At 38.5% G+C, this 19420-nt stretch overlaps 1 protein-coding gene across 5 annotated transcripts in view; it reads left to right on the top strand.

Annotated features, from left to right (window-relative positions):
- Positions 1–19420, top strand: part of ATP8A1 (ATPase phospholipid transporting 8A1) — a 236037-nt gene that overhangs the window by 30973 nt on the left and 185644 nt on the right. For all 5 annotated transcript variants that reach the window (XM_060012624.1, XM_060012626.1, XM_060012628.1 and 2 more), the window contains exons 2-5: positions 5830–5944; positions 7435–7534; positions 8526–8624; positions 14846–14891. In XM_060012624.1, coding sequence (XP_059868607.1) covers positions 5830–5944; positions 7435–7534; positions 8526–8624; positions 14846–14891 — 360 coding nt within the window. The remainder of the gene's footprint in view (positions 1–5829; positions 5945–7434; positions 7535–8525; positions 8625–14845; positions 14892–19420) is intronic.

The raw sequence follows: 19420 nt of genomic DNA on the forward strand, positions 1-19420 counted from the left end.
TCTCTAAATGTTTGATAGAATTCACCTGTGAAGCCATCTGGTGGTGGACTTTTGTTTGTTGGAAGATTTTTAATCCCAATTTCAATTTCATTACTTGTGATTGGTCTGTTCATATTTTCTGTTTCTTCCTGGTTCAGTCTTGGAAGGTTATACCTTTCTAAGAATTCGTCCATTTTTTCCTGGTTGTCCATTTTATTGCCATAGAGTTGCTTGTAGTAGTTTCTTAGGATGCTTTGTATTGCTGCGGTGTCTGTTGTAACTTCCCCTTTTCATTTCTAATTTTAATGATTTGAGTCCTCTCTTTTTCCTGATGAGTCTCATTAATGGTTTATCAATTTTGTTTATCTTCTCAAAGAACCATCTTTTAGTTTTATTGATCTTTGCTATTGTTTTCTTTGTTTCTGTTTCACTTATTTCTGCTCTGATCCTTATGATTTCTTTTCTTCTACTAACTTTCGGTTTTGTTTGCTCTTCTTTCTCTAGTTCTTTTAGGTGTAAGATTAGGTTGTTTATTTGAGATGTTGTTTCTTGAGGTAGGATTGTATTGCTATGAACTTCCCCCTTAGAACTGCTTTTGCTGCATCCCTTAGGTTTTGCATCATCATGTTTTCATTATCATTTGTCTCTAGGTATTTTTTGATTTCCTCTGTGATTTCTTCAGTGATCTCTTGGTTATTTAGTAAAGTATTCTTTAGCCTCCATGTGTTTGTGTTTTTACATTTTTTTCCCTGTAACTGTTTTCTAATCTCATAGCGTTGTGGTCAGAAAAGATGCTTGGTATGATTTAAATTTGCTGAGGCTTGATTTGTGACCCAAGGTGTGATCAGTCCTGGAGAATGTTCCATGCACACTTGAGAAGAAAGTGTAATCTGCTGTTTTTGGATGGAATGTCCTATAAATATCAATTAAATCTATCTGGTCTATTGTTTCGTTTAAAGCCTCTGTTTCCTTATGTATTTTCGTTTTGGATGATCTGTCCATTGGTGTAAGTGAGGTGTTAAAGTCCCCCACTATTATTGTGTTCCTGTCAGTTTCCTCTTTTATAGCTGTTAGCAGTTGCCTTTTGTATTGAGGTGCTCCTATGTTGGGTGCACATATATTTATAATTGTTATATCTTCTTCTTGGATTGATCCCTTGATCATTATGTAGTGTCCTTCCTTGTCTCTTGTAACATTCTTTATTTTAAAGTCTATTTTATCTGATATGAGTATTGCTACTCCGGCTTTCTTTTGATTTCCATTTGCATGGAATATCTTTTTCCATACCCTCACTTTCAGTCTGTATGTGTCCCTAGGTCTGAAGTGGGTCTCTTGTAGACAGCATATATATGGGTCTTGTTTTTATCCATTCAGCGAGCCTGTGTCTTTTGGTTGGAGCATTTAGTCCATTCACGTCTAAGGTAATTATCGATATGTATGTTCCTATTACTATTTTCTTGATTGTTTTAGGTTTGTTTTTGTAGGTCCTTTACTTCTCTTGTGTGTCCCACTTAGAGAAGTTCCTTTAGCATTTGTTGTAGAGCTGGTTTGGTGGTGCTGAATTCTCTTAGCTTTTGCTTGTCTGTAAACCTTTTCATTTCTCCTTCGAATCTGAATGAGATCCTTGCCGGGTAGAGTAATCTTGGCTGTAGGTTCTTCCCTTTCATCACTTTAAATATGTCATGCCACTCCTTTCTGGCTTGTAGAATTTCTGCTGAGAAATCAGCTGTTAACCTTATGGGAGTTCCTTTGTATGTTATTTGTCTTTTTTCCCTTGTTGCTTTCAATAATTTTTCTTTGTCTTTATTTTTTGCCAATTTGATTACTATGTGTCTCAGCATGTTTCTCCTTGGGTTTATCCTATATGGGACTCTCTGCGCTTCCTGGACTTGGGTAGCTATTTCCTTTTCCATGTTAGGGAAGTTTTCGACTATAATCTCTTGAAATATTTTCTCTGGTCCTTTCTCTCTCTCTTCTCCTTCTGGGACCCCTATAATGCGAATGTTGTTGCGTTTAATGTTGTCCCAGAGGTCTCTTAGTCTGTCTTCATTTCTTTTCATTCTTTTTCTTTATTCTGTTCCACAACAGTGAACTCCACCATTCTGTCTTCCAGGTCACTTATGCCTCAGTTATTCTGCTATTGATTCCTTGTAGTGTATTTTTCATTTCAGCTATTGTATTGTTCATCTCTGTTTGTTTGTTCTTTAATTTTTCTAGGTCTTTATAAACTTTTCTTGCATCTTCTCCATCTTTGCCTCCATGCTTTTTCTGAGGTCCTGGATAATCCTCACTATTGTTATTCTGATTTCCTTTTCTGGAAGGTTGCCTATCTCCACTTCATTTAGTTGTTTTTCTGGGGTTTTATCTTGTTCCTTCATCTGGTACATAGCCCTCTGTCTTTTCATCTTGTCTATCTTTCTGTGAATGTGGTTTTTGCTCCACAGGCTGCAGGATTGTAGTTCTCCTTGCTTCTGCTGTCTGCCCTCTGGTGGATGAGGCTATCTAAGAGGCTCGTGCAAGTTTCCTGATGGGAGGGACTGGTGGTGGGTAGAGCTGGCTGTTGCTCTGGTCGGCAGAGTTCAGTAGAACTTTAATCCGCTTGTCTGCTGATGGGTGGGGCTGGGTTCCCTCCCTGTTGGTTATTTGGCCTGAGGTGACCCAACACTGTAGCCTACCTGGGCCCTTTGGTGGGGCTCATGGCGGACTCTGGGAGGGCTCACGCCAAGGAGTACTTCCCAGAACTTCTGCTGCCAGTGTTCTTGTCCCAAGGTGAGACACAGCCACCCCCCACCTCTGCAGGAGACCCTCCAACACTAGCAGGTAGGTCTGGATCAGTCTCCTGTGGGGTCACTGCTCCTTACCCTGGGTCCCCGTGCACACACTACTTTGTATGTGCCCTCCCAGAGTGGAGTCTCTGTTTCCCCCAGTCCTGTCGAAGTCTTGTAATCAAATCCCGCTAGCCTTCAAAGTCTGATTCTCTAGGAATTCCTCTTCCCATTGCCGGAACCCCAGGTTGGGAAGCCTGACGTGGGGCTCAGAACCTTCACTCCAGTGGGTGGACTTGTGTGGTATTAAGTGTTCTCCAGTTTGTGAGTCACCCACCCAGCAGTTATGCGATTTGATTTTATTGTGATTGCGCCCCTCCTCCCATCTCATTGTGGCTTCTCCTTTGTCTTTGTATGTGGGGTATCTTTTTTGGTGAGTTCCAGCATCTTCTTGTCAATCATTGTTCAGCAGTTAGTTGTGATTCTGGTGCTCTTGCAAGGGGGAGCGAGAGCACGTCCTTCTACTCCGCCACCTTGAACCAATCTCCTGCAGAGAACATTTTTAAAAGAAAAAAAAACATAAAAACAGAGTTGTCTGGTGCATATTGATCGGTTATAGGGGATGTGTTCACCTGTAACCCAGAAGTATGAGACCAAAATTTAAGGAAAGAGGTGATTCCAATCCCTTTTTCCTAGGAGGGTCCTTTGCCCCAAGAAATTTTTGAATACAGATTCATACGTGATGGGGAGAGGTGATGTCCAAGTTTACCTGGCAGCATTTGAAACCCCAGTATAAATGGATGTGTCAGGTAAGGAGTGATACCTAACACCTCAACTGAGAACGTTACGTAAAGTAAGTACAACTTGAGGATATCAGTTCAAAGCCGAGTGGAGAGCTGGTTTTCTTGAGGCACTTTGTCCAGTTAAGGTACTGTAAACAGTACACTACGGTCTTTGTGCTGTCATCAGGGAAAATCTAATAAAAGATTTCTAAGAATTTTAATATTGCTGTGCCTCTGATAATCCATGACTTAGTCTGTTCAGGCTGCTTTAATAAAATACTATAGACTGGCCGGTTTATGAATAACAAATTTACTTCTCACAATTCTGGAGCCTGGGAAGTCCAAGATCAAGGCCCTGGCAGATTAGGTGTCTGGTGAGGGCCTGCCTTCTGGTTCATAGAAGACCGTCTTCTTGCTGTGTCCTCACATGGTGGGGGTGGGGAGGGATCTCTCTGGGACCTCTTTTAAAAGGGGCACTAATCCCTCTTATGAGGATTCCACCATCATGACCTAATCACCTCGAAAAAATTTCTCCTCCTAATACCATCACATCCAGGGTTAGGATTTCAACACATGGATTTTGGAGGAGACATAAACATTCAGTCTTTAGCAATCCCTATATGGAATTTTGATTGTATACAGTAGGGAGGAAAGTTTGTGTTGCGTCTAAAACATGGTGGAGTGACAGATAATTATTAACCATGTGACCATGGGCAAAGCTGCTGATGTGTCTAAGACTGCAAAATGAGTGTGACAGTACCTAGTTTGGATCCCTGTGACCTCCAACGTGATGAGTATAAAGTGTGGCTCTCACCCTGTGCCTCTCTCCTTGGCAAGCTTTCGTTGGCTCACTACCAACGAGAGGATGTGACCCAGACTTCTTCACAAGCGTGAGAGGTCCTTTTAAACCTGGCCTGTGTGCTTTTTCAGCACGGTATCTCACCTGTCTTTACCTTGCCTTTTGTGTATTCTTCAGCAGTCTTGTCCTGTTTGCACTGCCCTGCACACGGTTACACTGTTTCTCACCTTCCGGGTCCCTATGCTCATGTTCCCCACCTTTGTAGGAAGCTCCTATGATTTTCTGGTTTCATAGGGTAACGGAACCCCACAGGCAAGCTTTTATTGTACAGTTTGTTACCAGCACATGGCTGTCATCAGTTTCTTTATCAGTGGGTGGAGAATCACTTGCTTGCTCTCAAAGAAATGGGCACTTAACAAGTCCTTTGTCATTTAGTTTTTATTTATTTGGCAAACATTTATTGAGTACTTGCTGTTTGTTAGTACTGGTATTGGAAGATAAGTAGCACCCCAGCTATGGCCCCAGGGAATTCCATTCTGGTAGGGGACAGACTCAAGGGACAGGGGAGGTACAGAGGCCTGTGGGAACATAGTGAAGATGCACTGACTTTAGCACCAGAGAATACTTCAGAAGAGACCGCTGTCGGCAGGTCTTTTGGGAGGAGTTGGCACTGACTAGGCAGAAAAGAGAAGAAAAGTGGGTATTTGAGATAAAGTACTGTTGGTGACTCGAGGAAAGGGGTAAGGGACTGATTTAATTCAGTCTCATTTAATTCTCACTGGAAAGTAAAATAAGCAGTTTAAAATTTTTTCTGTTCTTCTAGAAGCTGCATGTATTTTTTAAAGTGTTGTCAACATTGCAGCAAGGTGTTACCCAGCAGAAATTGCCCGTATCTGTTTACGTTGTTTCAGTGATGGTGAGGTGACTTGATCTTAAGAAACTTAAGATCATTCATAAACATAAATTCTAATTACTGGAAAGATTAAGATGATCATAGTGAGTTAGATCATTGTGGTGGTTGCCTATTTAAACCTTTATGTTGATCTTTTTCTCTGTTTTTATTCACAAAGAAAGAGCAAAACCAGAAAAGCATTAAATGTGTATGCTTAAAATTTCAGAATGTATTGTCATTACCTCTGTCTTGTTAGTCTTATCTAAAAGTGTAAACCATTTTACAATTTTGTGTTACTTTTGGACATATCTTTGTGTAATGAAAGGAAATAAGTTGAACATTTCTGGGGAAAAGATGGGTACAAATTAAAAACTGATGTTACTCTTTTTGAAATGGGTCAGCTTTCACATGACTGTTAAGTGCTGCCTTTCAAATTTAGTAGAAACGTTAAATGTGGGGATTTTTCCTTTTATTAGAATAGAAGCAACACCAATAACAGGGAAGTAGATAGCTTTTAACAGATTTTAGGCTCTAGGATAGTTATGAAATGTGTTTTTGGTCTGGATAATAAAATGAAACATTTCTTATCAAATAAGACTCTCTCTCTTTAAGGTTATGAGAAGACTGATGATGTTTCGGAGAAGACTTCACTGGCTGACCAGGAGGAAGTAAGGACTATATTCATCAACCAGCCCCAGCTGACAAAATTCTGCAATAACCATGTCAGGTAAGAAACCAAAGAATGCTTGGGACTAGCTATTACAGCAGAACTTGGGAGGACATCTCCCCTGCCGGACCAAAATGAAAATGCTTGCAAGGAGTTTTCAGTGAAATCAGTTTAATATTTAAGAGCTTACTGGAGGCAGTGTGTATCAGCCGTTTCTCCATCTTCTAGCCAAGAAGGAGATGTTAATAAGAATCTAGAGGGCTTCCCTGGTGGCGCACTGGTTGAGGGTCTGCCTGCTGATGCAGGGGACATGGGTTTGTGCCCCAGTCCGGGAAGATCCCACATACTACGGAGCGGCTGGGCCCGTGAGCCATGGCCACTGAGCCTGCGCGTCCAGAGCCTGTGCTCCGCAACGGGAGAGGCCACAACAGTGAGAGGCCCGCGTACCGCAAAAAAACAAACAAAAGAATCTAGAAGCAGGAAGGAGAAGGGCTAAGCAGCCATATGTATGCTACCAATTCTAGTTTCAGTATCTGAATAATGAAAACTGTTCATGGGTATGTGCCTTTGTCTTAAACCTGTTAATAGATGCATGAACCGTTGTTTTTGATTAACAAGTTTTCACCTTTTAAAAGAAGTCTTTGCAGTTCTTCACTTAGAACTCCTTTTTGTTAAATAGTCTTTAAATATTGGCTTTCGATACTTGCAAAATTTCGTATGGTGTCGAGGAATGGAAGGTGTGAGAATTACTTCACTGTTCTATTTTCATTCCAACAATAATGTAAAACTATTGCTGTTATAAGCACTATTCACTAAGTGGCCTCCGGAACCAAGTGAACACCAGCCCCTTCCCGCCACACGTCAGCCCAGTAGTTTTCTGGTGACAAAACTCCTAGATTTGTGAAATGACCGTTTAAAATTAATATTTACACCTTCAAATTATACAGTAACTTTTCTGAGCTTAAGGAGTGTGGCATGTGTCCCTTTAATCTCCTTTCTATTTAATTAACAAGAGGAAGGTTGGATATTTCTGAGACCTAAATGGTGATATCTTCCTGATTGTGGACATATCTGATGTTTGGTGTGGAGTCCTAGCCAAGTTTCTAGAGGAGCCATGAAGAAAATTCAGACAGAACCCCCCAAAACTCCCCATTTCTCTGACGTTATCCAGGGAAGTCCCTCTATTTGATGTTTCTGGTCTTGCTCAAATTGCTGATTTTTCTTTTTGCAAGATTTTATTTTCTATTAACATATTATACACTATCTTAACTAAAGGTGCTCTTCTTTGTAAGCCGTTGCTAGTAATGATAACAGGATGATCGGCCAAAGATAACAAAAGATATTGTGCAGAAAATTAAACTCTTACTATTTAGACAGTTCCTTTCACTCCTTTTCTTTGAGGTTAATGACCATTTGCAGTATTCACCCAATTTAGAACAGAGGACATTTGTTCATTTAATTTTTTATATGGTGATGATAGAATTTTGTAAACATGGGTGCTAATTGTGGAGTAATTGACTTTTATGCTGCTTTTCATTTTTGTTTTCTAGCACTGCAAAATATAACGTAATCACATTCCTTCCAAGATTTCTCTACTCTCAGTTCAGAAGAGCCGCTAATTCATTTTTTCTCTTTATTGCACTGCTTCAGGTAAAGTCATGTTGTAAAACCTTAGCTCAAAATCATGTGTTCAGATATTAATAAATGTTTTTCTTAAGCCCATGACCAATCTTCTGAAGCTTATCTAAGCACAGAGATAAGCTGGTTTGGTGGGCATTTCCAGCTCCTGCTGCAAGCCGAGTTAGAATACTGCTGCTACCTTATCAAGCCTTTTGATTCATTTTTTTTTGATTCATTTTTATCAACTTCTTTTAAACATTCTGTAAATTTAATGTGGCGGGGACTATTCATTTTGGGTGGTAAAGGGGGATGGGACTTTTTCTTAAACTAGTAAGTGATTTTAGTAACAGTAACCTTGTCAATTCTGAACCTTAGAATGTAAGTTACCATTTAAAAATTCTTTCATTTTGTATTTGGGTTATTTGTAATTAGGAAAAAAGTTTCATTTTATTAAAAAGTAGTCTATGTTCATGCAAAAAGAATAAGAAAACACAACAAAGAAAAAATTTTATAACTCTTACTATTCTACCACCACCAAGAGGAAATTACTGTCTTAAAATTTGGGTGTTTATCCTTCTGGTCTTTTTTTTTTTTTTTCATCCCAAGCATTGTTAATTGACTTACTTTACAAAAAGGGGATCTTAGAGTATATATGTCTTATCATCTGCTTTATCCATATAATAATGTGTGGATATTTTCCCGTGTGATTCATTGTGTTTCTAAAATAACGTCCTTAATGGTTGTGTGAAATTTTAGTGTATGGACATGCTGTAATTTAGTTAACCAATCCCCCTTTGTAGGTGTTAGTCCTACACACAACTGCTTGCTGTGAAGCTAATTAACCCTCTCTCCCAGCTACATACTAGGTACAAGCAAATTACCTCATGTAGTGTTTAGTCTACCAAGATGGTAAAATCAATGAAGCATATTTTAAGAAGCTCCAAGCCTTTGTTGTTTTTAAATCTATTATAAACCTTTTAGTTCTTACTGAATTTCTCATCCTTTTTTTCTCTTCCGATAGCAAATACCTGATGTATCACCAACAGGTCGCTACACAACACTGGTTCCTCTCTTATTTATTTTAGCTGTGGCAGCTGTCAAAGAGATAATAGAAGATATTGTAAGTATTTGTTTTTTCATAAATAAATGTAACTCTGTTATTTTTATATACATATTTTAAAAAATTAGTTTCTTCCTAAGTTGTTTAATTCTGGACACAGACTGTTTAAAATCCCCATTCAACTTAAAAGTATTTAAAATATGCTCCCAATGGCGTGTTAGTTTCTGCTTTATAACAAAGTGAATCAGTTATACATATACATATGTTCGCATATCTCTTCCCTCCCACCCTCCCTATCCCACCCCTCTAGGTGGTCACAAACCACCTAGCTGATTTCCCTGTGCTATGTGGCTGCTTCCCACTAGCTATCTATTCTACGTTTGGTAGTGTATATATGTCCATGCCACTCTCTCACTTTGTCACAGCTTACCCTTCCCCCCCCCGTATCCTCAAGTCCTTCCTCTAGTAGGTCTGTGTCTTTATTCCCGTCTTACCCCTAGGTTCTTCATGACCTTTTTTTTTTTCTTAGATTCCATATATATGTGTTAGAACACGCCACTGTAAAGCAATTATACTCCAATAAAGATGTTAAATAAAAAAAAAATAGATATATATGTATAACTGAATCACTTTGATGTACACTTGAGACTAACACATTGTAAACTAACTATACTTCAATAAAAATTTAAACATAAAATATGCTCCCGGGGTTCCCTGGTGGTGCAGTGGTTGAGAAACCACAACTTTAGTTGAGGAAGCTAATATTTTTTTTTCTGTGCCCTTTAAATACATTGCCTGTCTGAAATGATCATCTGTCAAGCCTTAGGCAAGTCAGATGGTAAGACAAGGAAAGGCTGAGACATTCTTTAGAAAGCTCCAATTTAAAGTTGTACAAACATTGATATTATTTTTGTAAAGAATCAAATTGGGATCTCATGAAGAAACATGAGCTGTAACATCACTAGGCATATTAGAAATGGGTCAACTGACCATTTAGATCATCAGCCTCAAAAACATCCAAGTGTCTAGGGGTACAAACAGAGGGTGTGTGTGTGTGTGTGTGTGTGTGTGTGTAAAACATCATAGTCCTCTAGCTGGAAATGGCATACTTGCCGGGGACCGCTAGATGAAAATTTAAGGGACTCTCTTCTCACCTGTATCACTCCACACAGAGTTACCATCCTTTAAATTGTACTTGCACTTGGCAGTCCTTAAGGATTGGTCTTTACTACAGTTTTGTCTCTTTCTTTGCCTTATGTATATTCCCCTTTCTTTCTTTGTTTAACCTAATTTTCATTGAACATCTCTTATTTGCTAGACATTGTGCTGTCATTTTTGCAAATTTTTAAAAATTTAATTCATTCAGTGACTTGGCAAGTTAGATTTTTAGCCTCATTTTAAAGGTAAGAACGCTGAGGCTTAGAGAGGTTGTGTAACTTGTGCAAGAAATCAGTGGAATCAGAATTCCATCCCATCCAGTGTTCTTCCTCTGTATTATTGTAGCGAGTTACCAATGATAATATTAATAACATTTATAGAGCTTCTGGGTTCCATGTACTTGCTCTATGTCCTTTTAATTTATTAAATCTTATAACAACTTTAAAGATTATTGATATTATCCCCATTTTAAAAATGAGGGAGAGGAGGCATAGAGGGGTAAGTTAACTTGCCCAAGGTCACAGAGCTAATAACTGGGGCTGTCAGAATTCAAATAAGGCTGTTTGGTTCCAGAGCCTCTGCCTTATAATCACTGCTCGAAACTGCCTTTCTTTTTTTTTCCCTTTTCCCTAGCAAAACTATAAACTCTCTAGCTGTGGTTTCTAGTATCTCTCTCTATGAAAATACATGGTAAATAAAATAGTATCCAAGAAGTTTGCTTGTTTTTAACAGAACTCTTATTGGCATATGTAATAACTGGATACTATTGGAAAGCAGCTAATCAGGCAGTTCCTGAAGGATGTAGTAATAGTATTGTGGGTAATAAGATATCATGTGAAGTAGTTTTCCAATAAAGAAAAACACTGTTAAGAAGTTGACTAAAAATGTTCTGTAAGAATGGTTTAATAAGAAGTTTATGTCAATGTGTAAGGTGATAGAAAGTTTGAAATGTTACTCCCTAGAAAAGGAAAAACAATCAGATAATCGTTTAGATAGTTGGACAGAGAGTATCTTTATCAGTAATTATAATTAGTACATATAACTTTTCATTCATTGAACAAAGATATGTGAAGCAGTACTTAGGTACCCAGCATTCATTAGGGTATGTTTTAGGATGTGTTAAACTTTTGCTGCAGTAATCAAGTCCCAAATGTCAGGGGCTTAAACATAAGTTGATTTTTCACGTACTCAGAGACGCTGCAGGTTTTTGTCCAGGAGGAAGGGAGGGCAGGAGGCACCATTGTTCATGTAGTCATTCAGGGATACAGCTGAATCAGGGCTCTGCTGTGTGGGATGTCAGTGGTCACCAGAACAGAGGAAGGGAGAGAATGGAGGTACATAGAAATGGTGCATATCACATCTGCTTACAGCACAATATTAGAACTAGTGACATGACAAAAGGGAGCTATAATCTCAGTGTCCATAGCAGTAGAGGAGAATTAGATATTGGTGAATCTACCACTCTTACATCAGTGAATGAAACAAAGCTTGCATTCTAGTAAGCTTTCCTTTATGTTCTGTTAAACAACCTTTTTAAAAAAATTTTTACAATAAACAGTAAGAATTACCTAAGACTCAACTACCGAGTTTACATTTTAACTCTCAATGCTTTGGACACCTTAACATAATATGATTTCCTATTTTTGTGTGTAAGTAACAAATTACATATACACTTACTTGAAAATATAGAATCATTGGAGAACTCTTAGTTTTAAAAAAAGCTGCATAATGTCAAATGTTAATTCTTATGGTAAGAGTCAAGGTTGTTTGTTAAATTGTTAATATTCATCTTTAAAAACATGCCTTCTTTGCTATACACTTGTTCAGTTAAACACTGATAAACTTTATTCATTATAAAACAAATACTTATTTAAAGTCTACAGTGTTCAGAGACCAAATCCTGGGAATACGCCAGTGAGCGAAAGTAGTTATGATCTAGCTTGCAGTCTAGTACAGGGGACAGACGTTACTCGGGTAACCACACCAGCTATTATGAGAATTAAATGATGCACTAAAGTCCTTAGAGTGGTGCTTAGTATATAATTAGTGCTGAATAAATGTTAACTGTGTGGTCATCATTCAAAGATCTTTTTTGACTAAAATATAGAAAATGGATTGCAAGGAAAGAAGAGAGGATTTTGGTAATAGTTGGTATGAAAACATAAAGATGTCTTAAACTAAGTGGTATTGTAAAGATAAAGAAATATGGAAAAATGAATTCGATATATATTTAGGAGTAAAATTGACAAGACTTATCACCATCTGAAATGCTGTATATCCTACTCATTTTATTAATGTTTTATCTCTAACAACTAGAATGTAAGTTCCATGAGAGGAAGAGTTTTTGTCTCTTGTTCATTGCTGTATCAGCAGTAGTAACAGGGCCTGACACAGTATTTTGTTAACATTTATTGAATGAAGAAATACACTGGGTGGGAGTGAAAGGGAAAGAAGGTACTTACGACTCTCAAGTTGCTGGTTTGTGCAAGTGGATGGTATATGGTTCCATTCTGAGACAAGTACTTAGTCTTGGGGGTTAAAGTCAGAGATTGCCTTTTGGACATAGTGTAAGATGCCTTTGAGACTGCCAGAGGGAGCTGTCAGGGAGGCAACTGGATATAATAGTCTGGAGCTCAGATGAGAGTCTTGGCTGGTATATATTAAGATAATAGTTATCATTGAAATTACAGTTATGAATGAACTAAGAGAGTGGAGAGTAAGAAGTGGAGAGGGCAGGGAGTAAGCCTTGAGGAAATCCATCTCAGAGAGCTAAAGAAGGGGCCATGGTGCAGGTAGAACACCTGGGTAATGAAGTCTTAAGATATGTCTAGGGAGGGAAGGGTTTCCAGAAGGAAGGGGTGGTCAGTACCACATGCTTAAGAACCATAAAGTTCATGGCACTATTTATACAGTAGAGCTTATTGGACCACTGTCAATCAACTATTGATAATATTAAATAATTCACTAGCTCTCAGTGATATTAAGTGAACTCTGATTACAGGACAGTAGAAGTGTTTGAACTCAGAGAATAGCTATATTAATTTCTTCTGAACTATTAGTTTTAGAAGAAATAGGATCTCTTTCAGATACAATGTAATGATAAGATTAGAATGTACCTATCTGGGTTGGATCCTCATGTATATTCAGAAAATTGTTTCTTGACAAGTAACCTAATTTATTCTGTGGTGGGAAGGTTGAGGAAGGAGAGACTCCTATATAAGAATTTTCTGCAGATGGAAAGAAATGTTCAGGATCTCCTTAAGTTTCACTAAGATTAAATTTCCAGTTTAAGTGGAGGGTTTCATTAATTAGCTTTTATTTGTCTCCTTCAGTTGGAAGTCCAACCATTGTCTGTCATAGATGTGCGTTGTTTCGGAAATATTTGCACTGCCTTCAGATATCTAAATTTGCCTTGGACCAAGTTTATTTTGGACCAAAATTTATTTTGGGTTACTTCCTAATTTTCTTAAGATCTTTATTCACAACAAAGAAAGAGTAAGTATTTTAGAGTTTTATCCATCATAAAATATTCTCCACTGATGCTACAAATTTAACAGAACTTTAAAAATTTATTTAAGAACATTTGCTGGCAAATCGTGTGCTTACTTTTGGAAGCAATAATTTGACTATTAAAAGTCTGCATTGTTACATTTTTATTAGTGAGTGTTTTATTGAGAAAGAATTGTGGTGTGTTCCTGCCTATGGGCGTGGCAGGAATCATTTTCAACAAGCCTTCCACAGAGGCTTTCTGAATGCCTTATTTGCATTTTGTGCAGTTCAGTGACTGATTGTTTGGATGAACTGAGCTCCCAGTGCCAGCTATTATGCCACTGCTCGTCAGTGCTGCTGTGTCTTGGAGTGCTCATCTACAAGCCCAGGCTTTTCTCTGGAAAAGTGTTTTCATTTGTGCCTGTGATTCTAAAAACCATGTTTCTTCTCAAACGGGGAACTTAGGAACTCATTTTACTACACTCATGCCAACCCACCTTGTGGTCAGGTATACGCAGCTAAACCTGACCCTGGGCTTTATATGATAGAATCTTTGAGCTCAGAGTCAGTTGCACTCAACACGTTTCTTCAGCGTCAGCAGAGGCTGATGTGTTATGCTCGATGCTGTAAGATTAGACAGAAGCCGTGGAAAACCTCTAGTTGAACCGTAGAGAAGATAGCCTCCCCTGGCCACTCAAATTCTCACCTTTCCTCTGACGTTCCCTTTCTCTTTCTTACTGCTATAAAATCTTGGCTTCTGTAGCTTTTCAAACTCACCCACCTAGACTTAGACTAACTCATTCGTTTACCGTTTAATTTTGCTTTGGGAGGAGGGAAAATGAGACTCAGTGACTTGTGGTAGTGGGAGAGGGGGCTGTAGGGGAACAGTGGGGAGAAGCAGCTTTGTGCAAACGGTAGACATATTTGGTTCCCGTCATTGACAGACATCGGCGCGTCATTAAATTATAGAGGAGGTACTCAGCTAATTAGATAATGAATTTCATAAGAAACTGAAAATATTTCAGTACCATTATTTAAATGGTAGTTATTATAGGTAATTCTCATGGGCGATCTTCTTTTTTAAGTAAGTTATTTAAACAAAAGTCTAAATCAGCCTTTCAGCTCCATCTTTTCTAGTACATTAAAATTTTAATCGTACCTGTATAATAATGTAAGATCCCTCTGAGGACCACGCCCCTGTACTCCCAGAACAGGAGTAGCATATAAAGATGCTATGGATTGCACTTTCAATTTTAAAATTCCTGCATACCCTGATTATTCCCATTACCACACCCTGGGCGTACTTATAAAATTGATATGGGTAGGGGCTTCCCTGGTGGCACAGTGGTTGAGGGTCCGCCTGCCGATGCAGGGGATGCGGGTTCGTGCCCTGGTCCAGGAGGGTCCCACATGCCGCAGAGCGGCCCATCTGGAGCCTGTGCTCTGCGACGGGAGAGGCCACAGTGGTGAGAGGCCCGCATGCCACACACACAAAAATAATTGATATGGGTGTGAAAGGACGGAAGCTTTGAGAAACATAAGTTTTAAAAATCTCTCTTTTGTAATAGGTGCTATCGTGTTTTGTTAATCTCATCCACTTTTTCACAGTTTTTGTTTTTGCTTTTAAATTTTAGAAACGACATAAAGCTGATAATGCAGTGAACAAGAAACAGACCCAAGGTAAGAATTATACATTTTGTTTCTCGTATCTGTCAAATACACTCATAGTAATATATACAAATCACTTCAATTAAATATAATTCAACTGAGAACGCTGTGTATCTCTTAAGTTTTTGTTCCAGGATAGATTCTTCCTTTGTAGCATTTATTAACATGACACTAAATTCACATTAGAGTGATTTACAGGGGTAATATTGATAGTTTTGAAAAGTAACATTTTTAATACATTTTAAGTGCCTCATAGCAATATACTCACAAGTACTGTCCATAAAATCTGCAGTTGTTTTGACAGTGTTAAGTGCTACAAAATGTCTTTGGGTGTGTGTGTATGATCTATAGATGTACTCTAGGTATGATTTATAGAAAATAATCAGATGTGATGTTACTTGAGTAAAAGGCATATTGGAAGCACTTTGAATTATCCTGTACTTGCAGAAGCTATATACTCCATAAATAAATAAAACGGTTAAAACCAGGCCAGCTTCTGGAAAGCACATGGCATGTTGATGTGGCTCTTTTGTTGTGGGTCTCATTTTGATGGAGTTGAAACCCAGATGACCTTCAACACAAGCAAATAGACTGTTGTGCTCTCAATTTAAAAAAAAAGTACCCAGGAACACGTGAAACAGACATCTTACCCCATCCGTGAGCTTTCCCACTCTGAGAATCTCATCTCTCTGAAGTTCCCTGATGTGACGAGGCTCAGCCATGTCTGCCAAAATTAGCTGGTAATTAAAAACAGTATTTTTTAATTAAAGGCTCTGACTTTTATGGGACTCTGTCAGAATGCCCTAGGGCTTCTCTTCTTACCACCTTCTACCAAAGGGATTATCTGCTGATCTTTGATGCATTTGAAAAAGGTACATTTATTAAAGTATCACCTAATAAATTAAATATTTACTGAGATTATACTTATTACGGGACATATGAAAAAGTATAAGATGGGAACTCTATAAAGGTGAAAAATGATCTTGTGTGGAAAATGAAGGATTTGGATTACGTGATCTCAGTGCCTCTAGATTTTTGTGGCAAATGCTGGTTCCTGTGTCAAATGCTTTACGGATTCAAAAGCAGGAGAGAGAATTGTGGCGTAACTTGAGCTAGATCTTGAATTTCGGGAAAAGTTCGGATGAGCAGAGGCACCTGGGCAAGACATTGCCTGTGTGCCAAGTGAGGAAGGGTGAAGAGAGCTTTTCCTGAGCAGAGATGAAGACGGCTGTTGGATTGCTTTGTGGAACCACTAGAGTGCCAGATGGGGAAAGGAGATTCCTGGCAAAGGGAAGCAAAGACATGATCAGAACGGTAGGCCGGGGTCAAATTTTACAGGGCCTTGAATGCCAAGCCAGGAGATTCCAACTTTTCTTACGTATGCTGAGTAGCTGTTGAAGGTTTACAAGCCAAAAAGAGATAAGGTACATATGCAGATTAAAGTCGGAGAGCAGAGTGACACGGAATAGGGGGCTCATAGAAGCTTGAGGACTAAGCTACTCTAGGGGTTTAGGTAGGAAGGGACAGCCATAGGTATTGAAAGGGGGGGGAAAAAAAGCAAAAATGTTTCAGGTACTGGCATTTTTGGCAAGTGGTGCAGTTTTTGCATTTGTTGCCATGTTGCTCAGAATGTTCAGTAAGAGCTTTTGAACCAAAAATATGTAACTGTTTTTTCCAGTACATAATGTGTCTTCTGGCAGAGGGCTCCTATCCTCAGGGACTAGCAGTTACTTATTTTCAAGCCTTGGCACAAGAAGTCAACATTGTATAGTTGAAGAGTAGCCGTCATAGCCGTGTTGATTTAAGCTACCACACCCTGTATGGGTGGGTTCTCTGATTTTCCAGGTACTTGCCTACTTCCAAAAATACTCCCTTTTTGCCCACTATTCAGAGAAAAGGTTCTTTCTTGGTTATCATTCTTGGTTCACCAATTCATTCTGGATTAACAGGATTAGCTCTGTGGTTAAAAAGTGAGAGGAAAGTCTTCTATAGTATAGAAAACTCATGTCAAAAATAAAATATTAAGGCTTACATATAAAAATCATTTTAAGTCAGAATAGTTGGAAAGCCCATGTTCAAGAAATTATGGTCTTTAGTTTGCTACTTGATTGTTTTCTAAGAGAATCGAATCGTTCTTTTTTTTTTCTTTGCCTAGTTTGAGTATTTGGTCATCTTTTTGATTTTCCAGTTGATAGGTGATAACAAATGTTTGAGTAGGATACTATTTGCTGTCAGATAACTCGAATTACTGATACTTTAAATGAAAGCCATCTGTCCATAGGCCAGACTGAAATTCAATTTGCTTTCCTGAGTTGAGGGAGGAAGTGGTGTAGGAGTGGGAAGGGGGTTGTTATTTTTGACAGGCAATTAATCATGACAGATATTTTTAGTATTTTACTTAAATTTCATTTTCTAAATGTTTATCAAGACCATGTAATATATGAGGATGTCTTTCCCTCAGATTCAAATATTAATCCTTCTATATTCTTAGAAAAATGAATATTTTCTCTCCTTATTTTGCATTGAGGCACTAAAGAGTGACTTTCTTCTCTGTCATTCCCTAGTGACTTCAGAAATACAAATTCATGATTTCACTTACAACATTTTCAGTGGACTGGTACCTGTCTGATGCCTCATTTTCACCAATTAATGAACTTGATCAGGGGTTAAATTCTGCATTCTGCAGAGGGCAAGTCTTCCTCATCTTTGTGTCCTCACAGCTCTAGCCCAGGGGACCGTCCTCAGCAGGTGCTCTATGTGAGTGAAGGAACCACTCTCTGTATAGATACTTCAGTACAGATAGGAAGCAGGAAGAGACTAGAAATGAAAGGAGCCTCCTTGAAAATTCATTATCTAGGGTGTGAGCAAGATGAAAAGCAGTATTTCCAAAACACTGTGTCCCAGACTGTTTCACAGGCGCTGATAAGATAAAAAAAAAAAAAAAAAAAAAAAAACTAACATGGTAGAAGTTCTTGCCTCCTCTTTACTGTCTCTGTTGAAGTCATCATATCATCATTTTACTCTGCTCTGCATCCTGTGAACACAGCACTGTGTCCACTTATCACTTCCACTGCCCAAAAGCCCAGAGCACTGCCGTATTCAGGACCCCCAGGTTTTCCTGGCATCGAAATTTACCTTATTTTCTCTGATTTCTTCCTCAATATTTGAGCTCACAATATCTGACATACCCTCCCTCCACGTGTCTACATACACACAGGAGGCAGTCTCTCACTCTGTGTCCTAAATTGGGTTTTCTTGGCCAAACTTAGCTCTGCAGAAATTTGTTAATTATGCATTTGTAATTATCATTATAATATGTATATTGAAGCCAGTCCCCATAAGAATTTGTTGTGATTGAGCTAGTTCTCTTTTTAAATTGTCAACTTGTGCTTTTACTTTTTGTGGAAAACTGCTATGGCTAGTATTTCAAGTGGAATGATAGTTTCAGATAAAATCACAATATGGAGGCCTGGGGAAGGATGGGGTTCAGGTGCAGACTAAGAAAGATATTTCAGATCTAAAAAATTAAAATTAAAGATGCCTCTTAATGAAGTAGATTTGCTGTTTTAAAATCCCAGGTTTGGATATATTCCCTGAAGGATGGTGTCCATACATTCTGCAGGTGAGAATGTCTGGGAGACACCTGTGACATCTGGCAGCCCATCAGTCACCTGACATTAGATTGTTTCATACCTTGTTTTGTTAGTAGGTATTAGATTAGAATAAGTCTTTAATAAAGCAGTAGAATAAGTCTTTAATAAAGCAGTTTTGCTCTGTTTTAATTTAATTTAGAAAAAGATAACATGAACTTCTTTTTAACTAGGCACATAGCTGAAAATAATAGATCTCATCTCCACCTGATTCGTCTTTTCCCGGAGCTACATCAGCCATTTCAGAAGTGGAGTTGAGTTGGTGGCCACTGATAACCCCTGACAAGGCTACTTCCCTGCAGGGCACATAGTTGCTTATCTCTGACTGCAAGCCATTTCACCTTTAAAGTCCTTTATGAAAAAGATGTTGAGTTGGTGTGGGTTGAATTTGTTTTAGGTTGTTAAGCCTGAAATGACCTACTAACAAGGCTGAATCCATCTGGTTGAGTTCATTTCATGCTAAGGGACTTAGAATAGCACCACTTTCGTGGCTTACTGAAAAAGCCAGTGTGCAGCTTTTTTGTTTCCCTGGAGGTATGTGGCACATCTGATCCATCCATAAGCCTGGACCTGTACTCTGCCACGTGTACATCAGTTACCTATAAATAGTTCTTAGAAAGTATTGTTTCCATGAGCAATTGAAAATTGAGCACATATGTGCTAAAGAATGTTTTCAGACACCTCTAAGATTGTTAATATCTTCAAATTAAAATTTTAAAATCGTACAATTTTATGAACTGAACTGGTTAGATATTTTTAGCAACAGCTCTGGATGAAGAGGAAGTATTTATTTGTGGGGAAGTACAACTGCAGATGATCTTTCATTTGTCCCATAAATAAAAGCACACCAAGAAACAAAATGCACTGAGGAAATTGAGGGCCATAGATAAA

Source organism: Delphinus delphis, chromosome 5, assembly GCF_949987515.2.
Source record: "Delphinus delphis chromosome 5, mDelDel1.2, whole genome shotgun sequence".
Classification (NCBI taxonomy): Eukaryota; Metazoa; Chordata; class Mammalia; order Artiodactyla; family Delphinidae; genus Delphinus; species Delphinus delphis.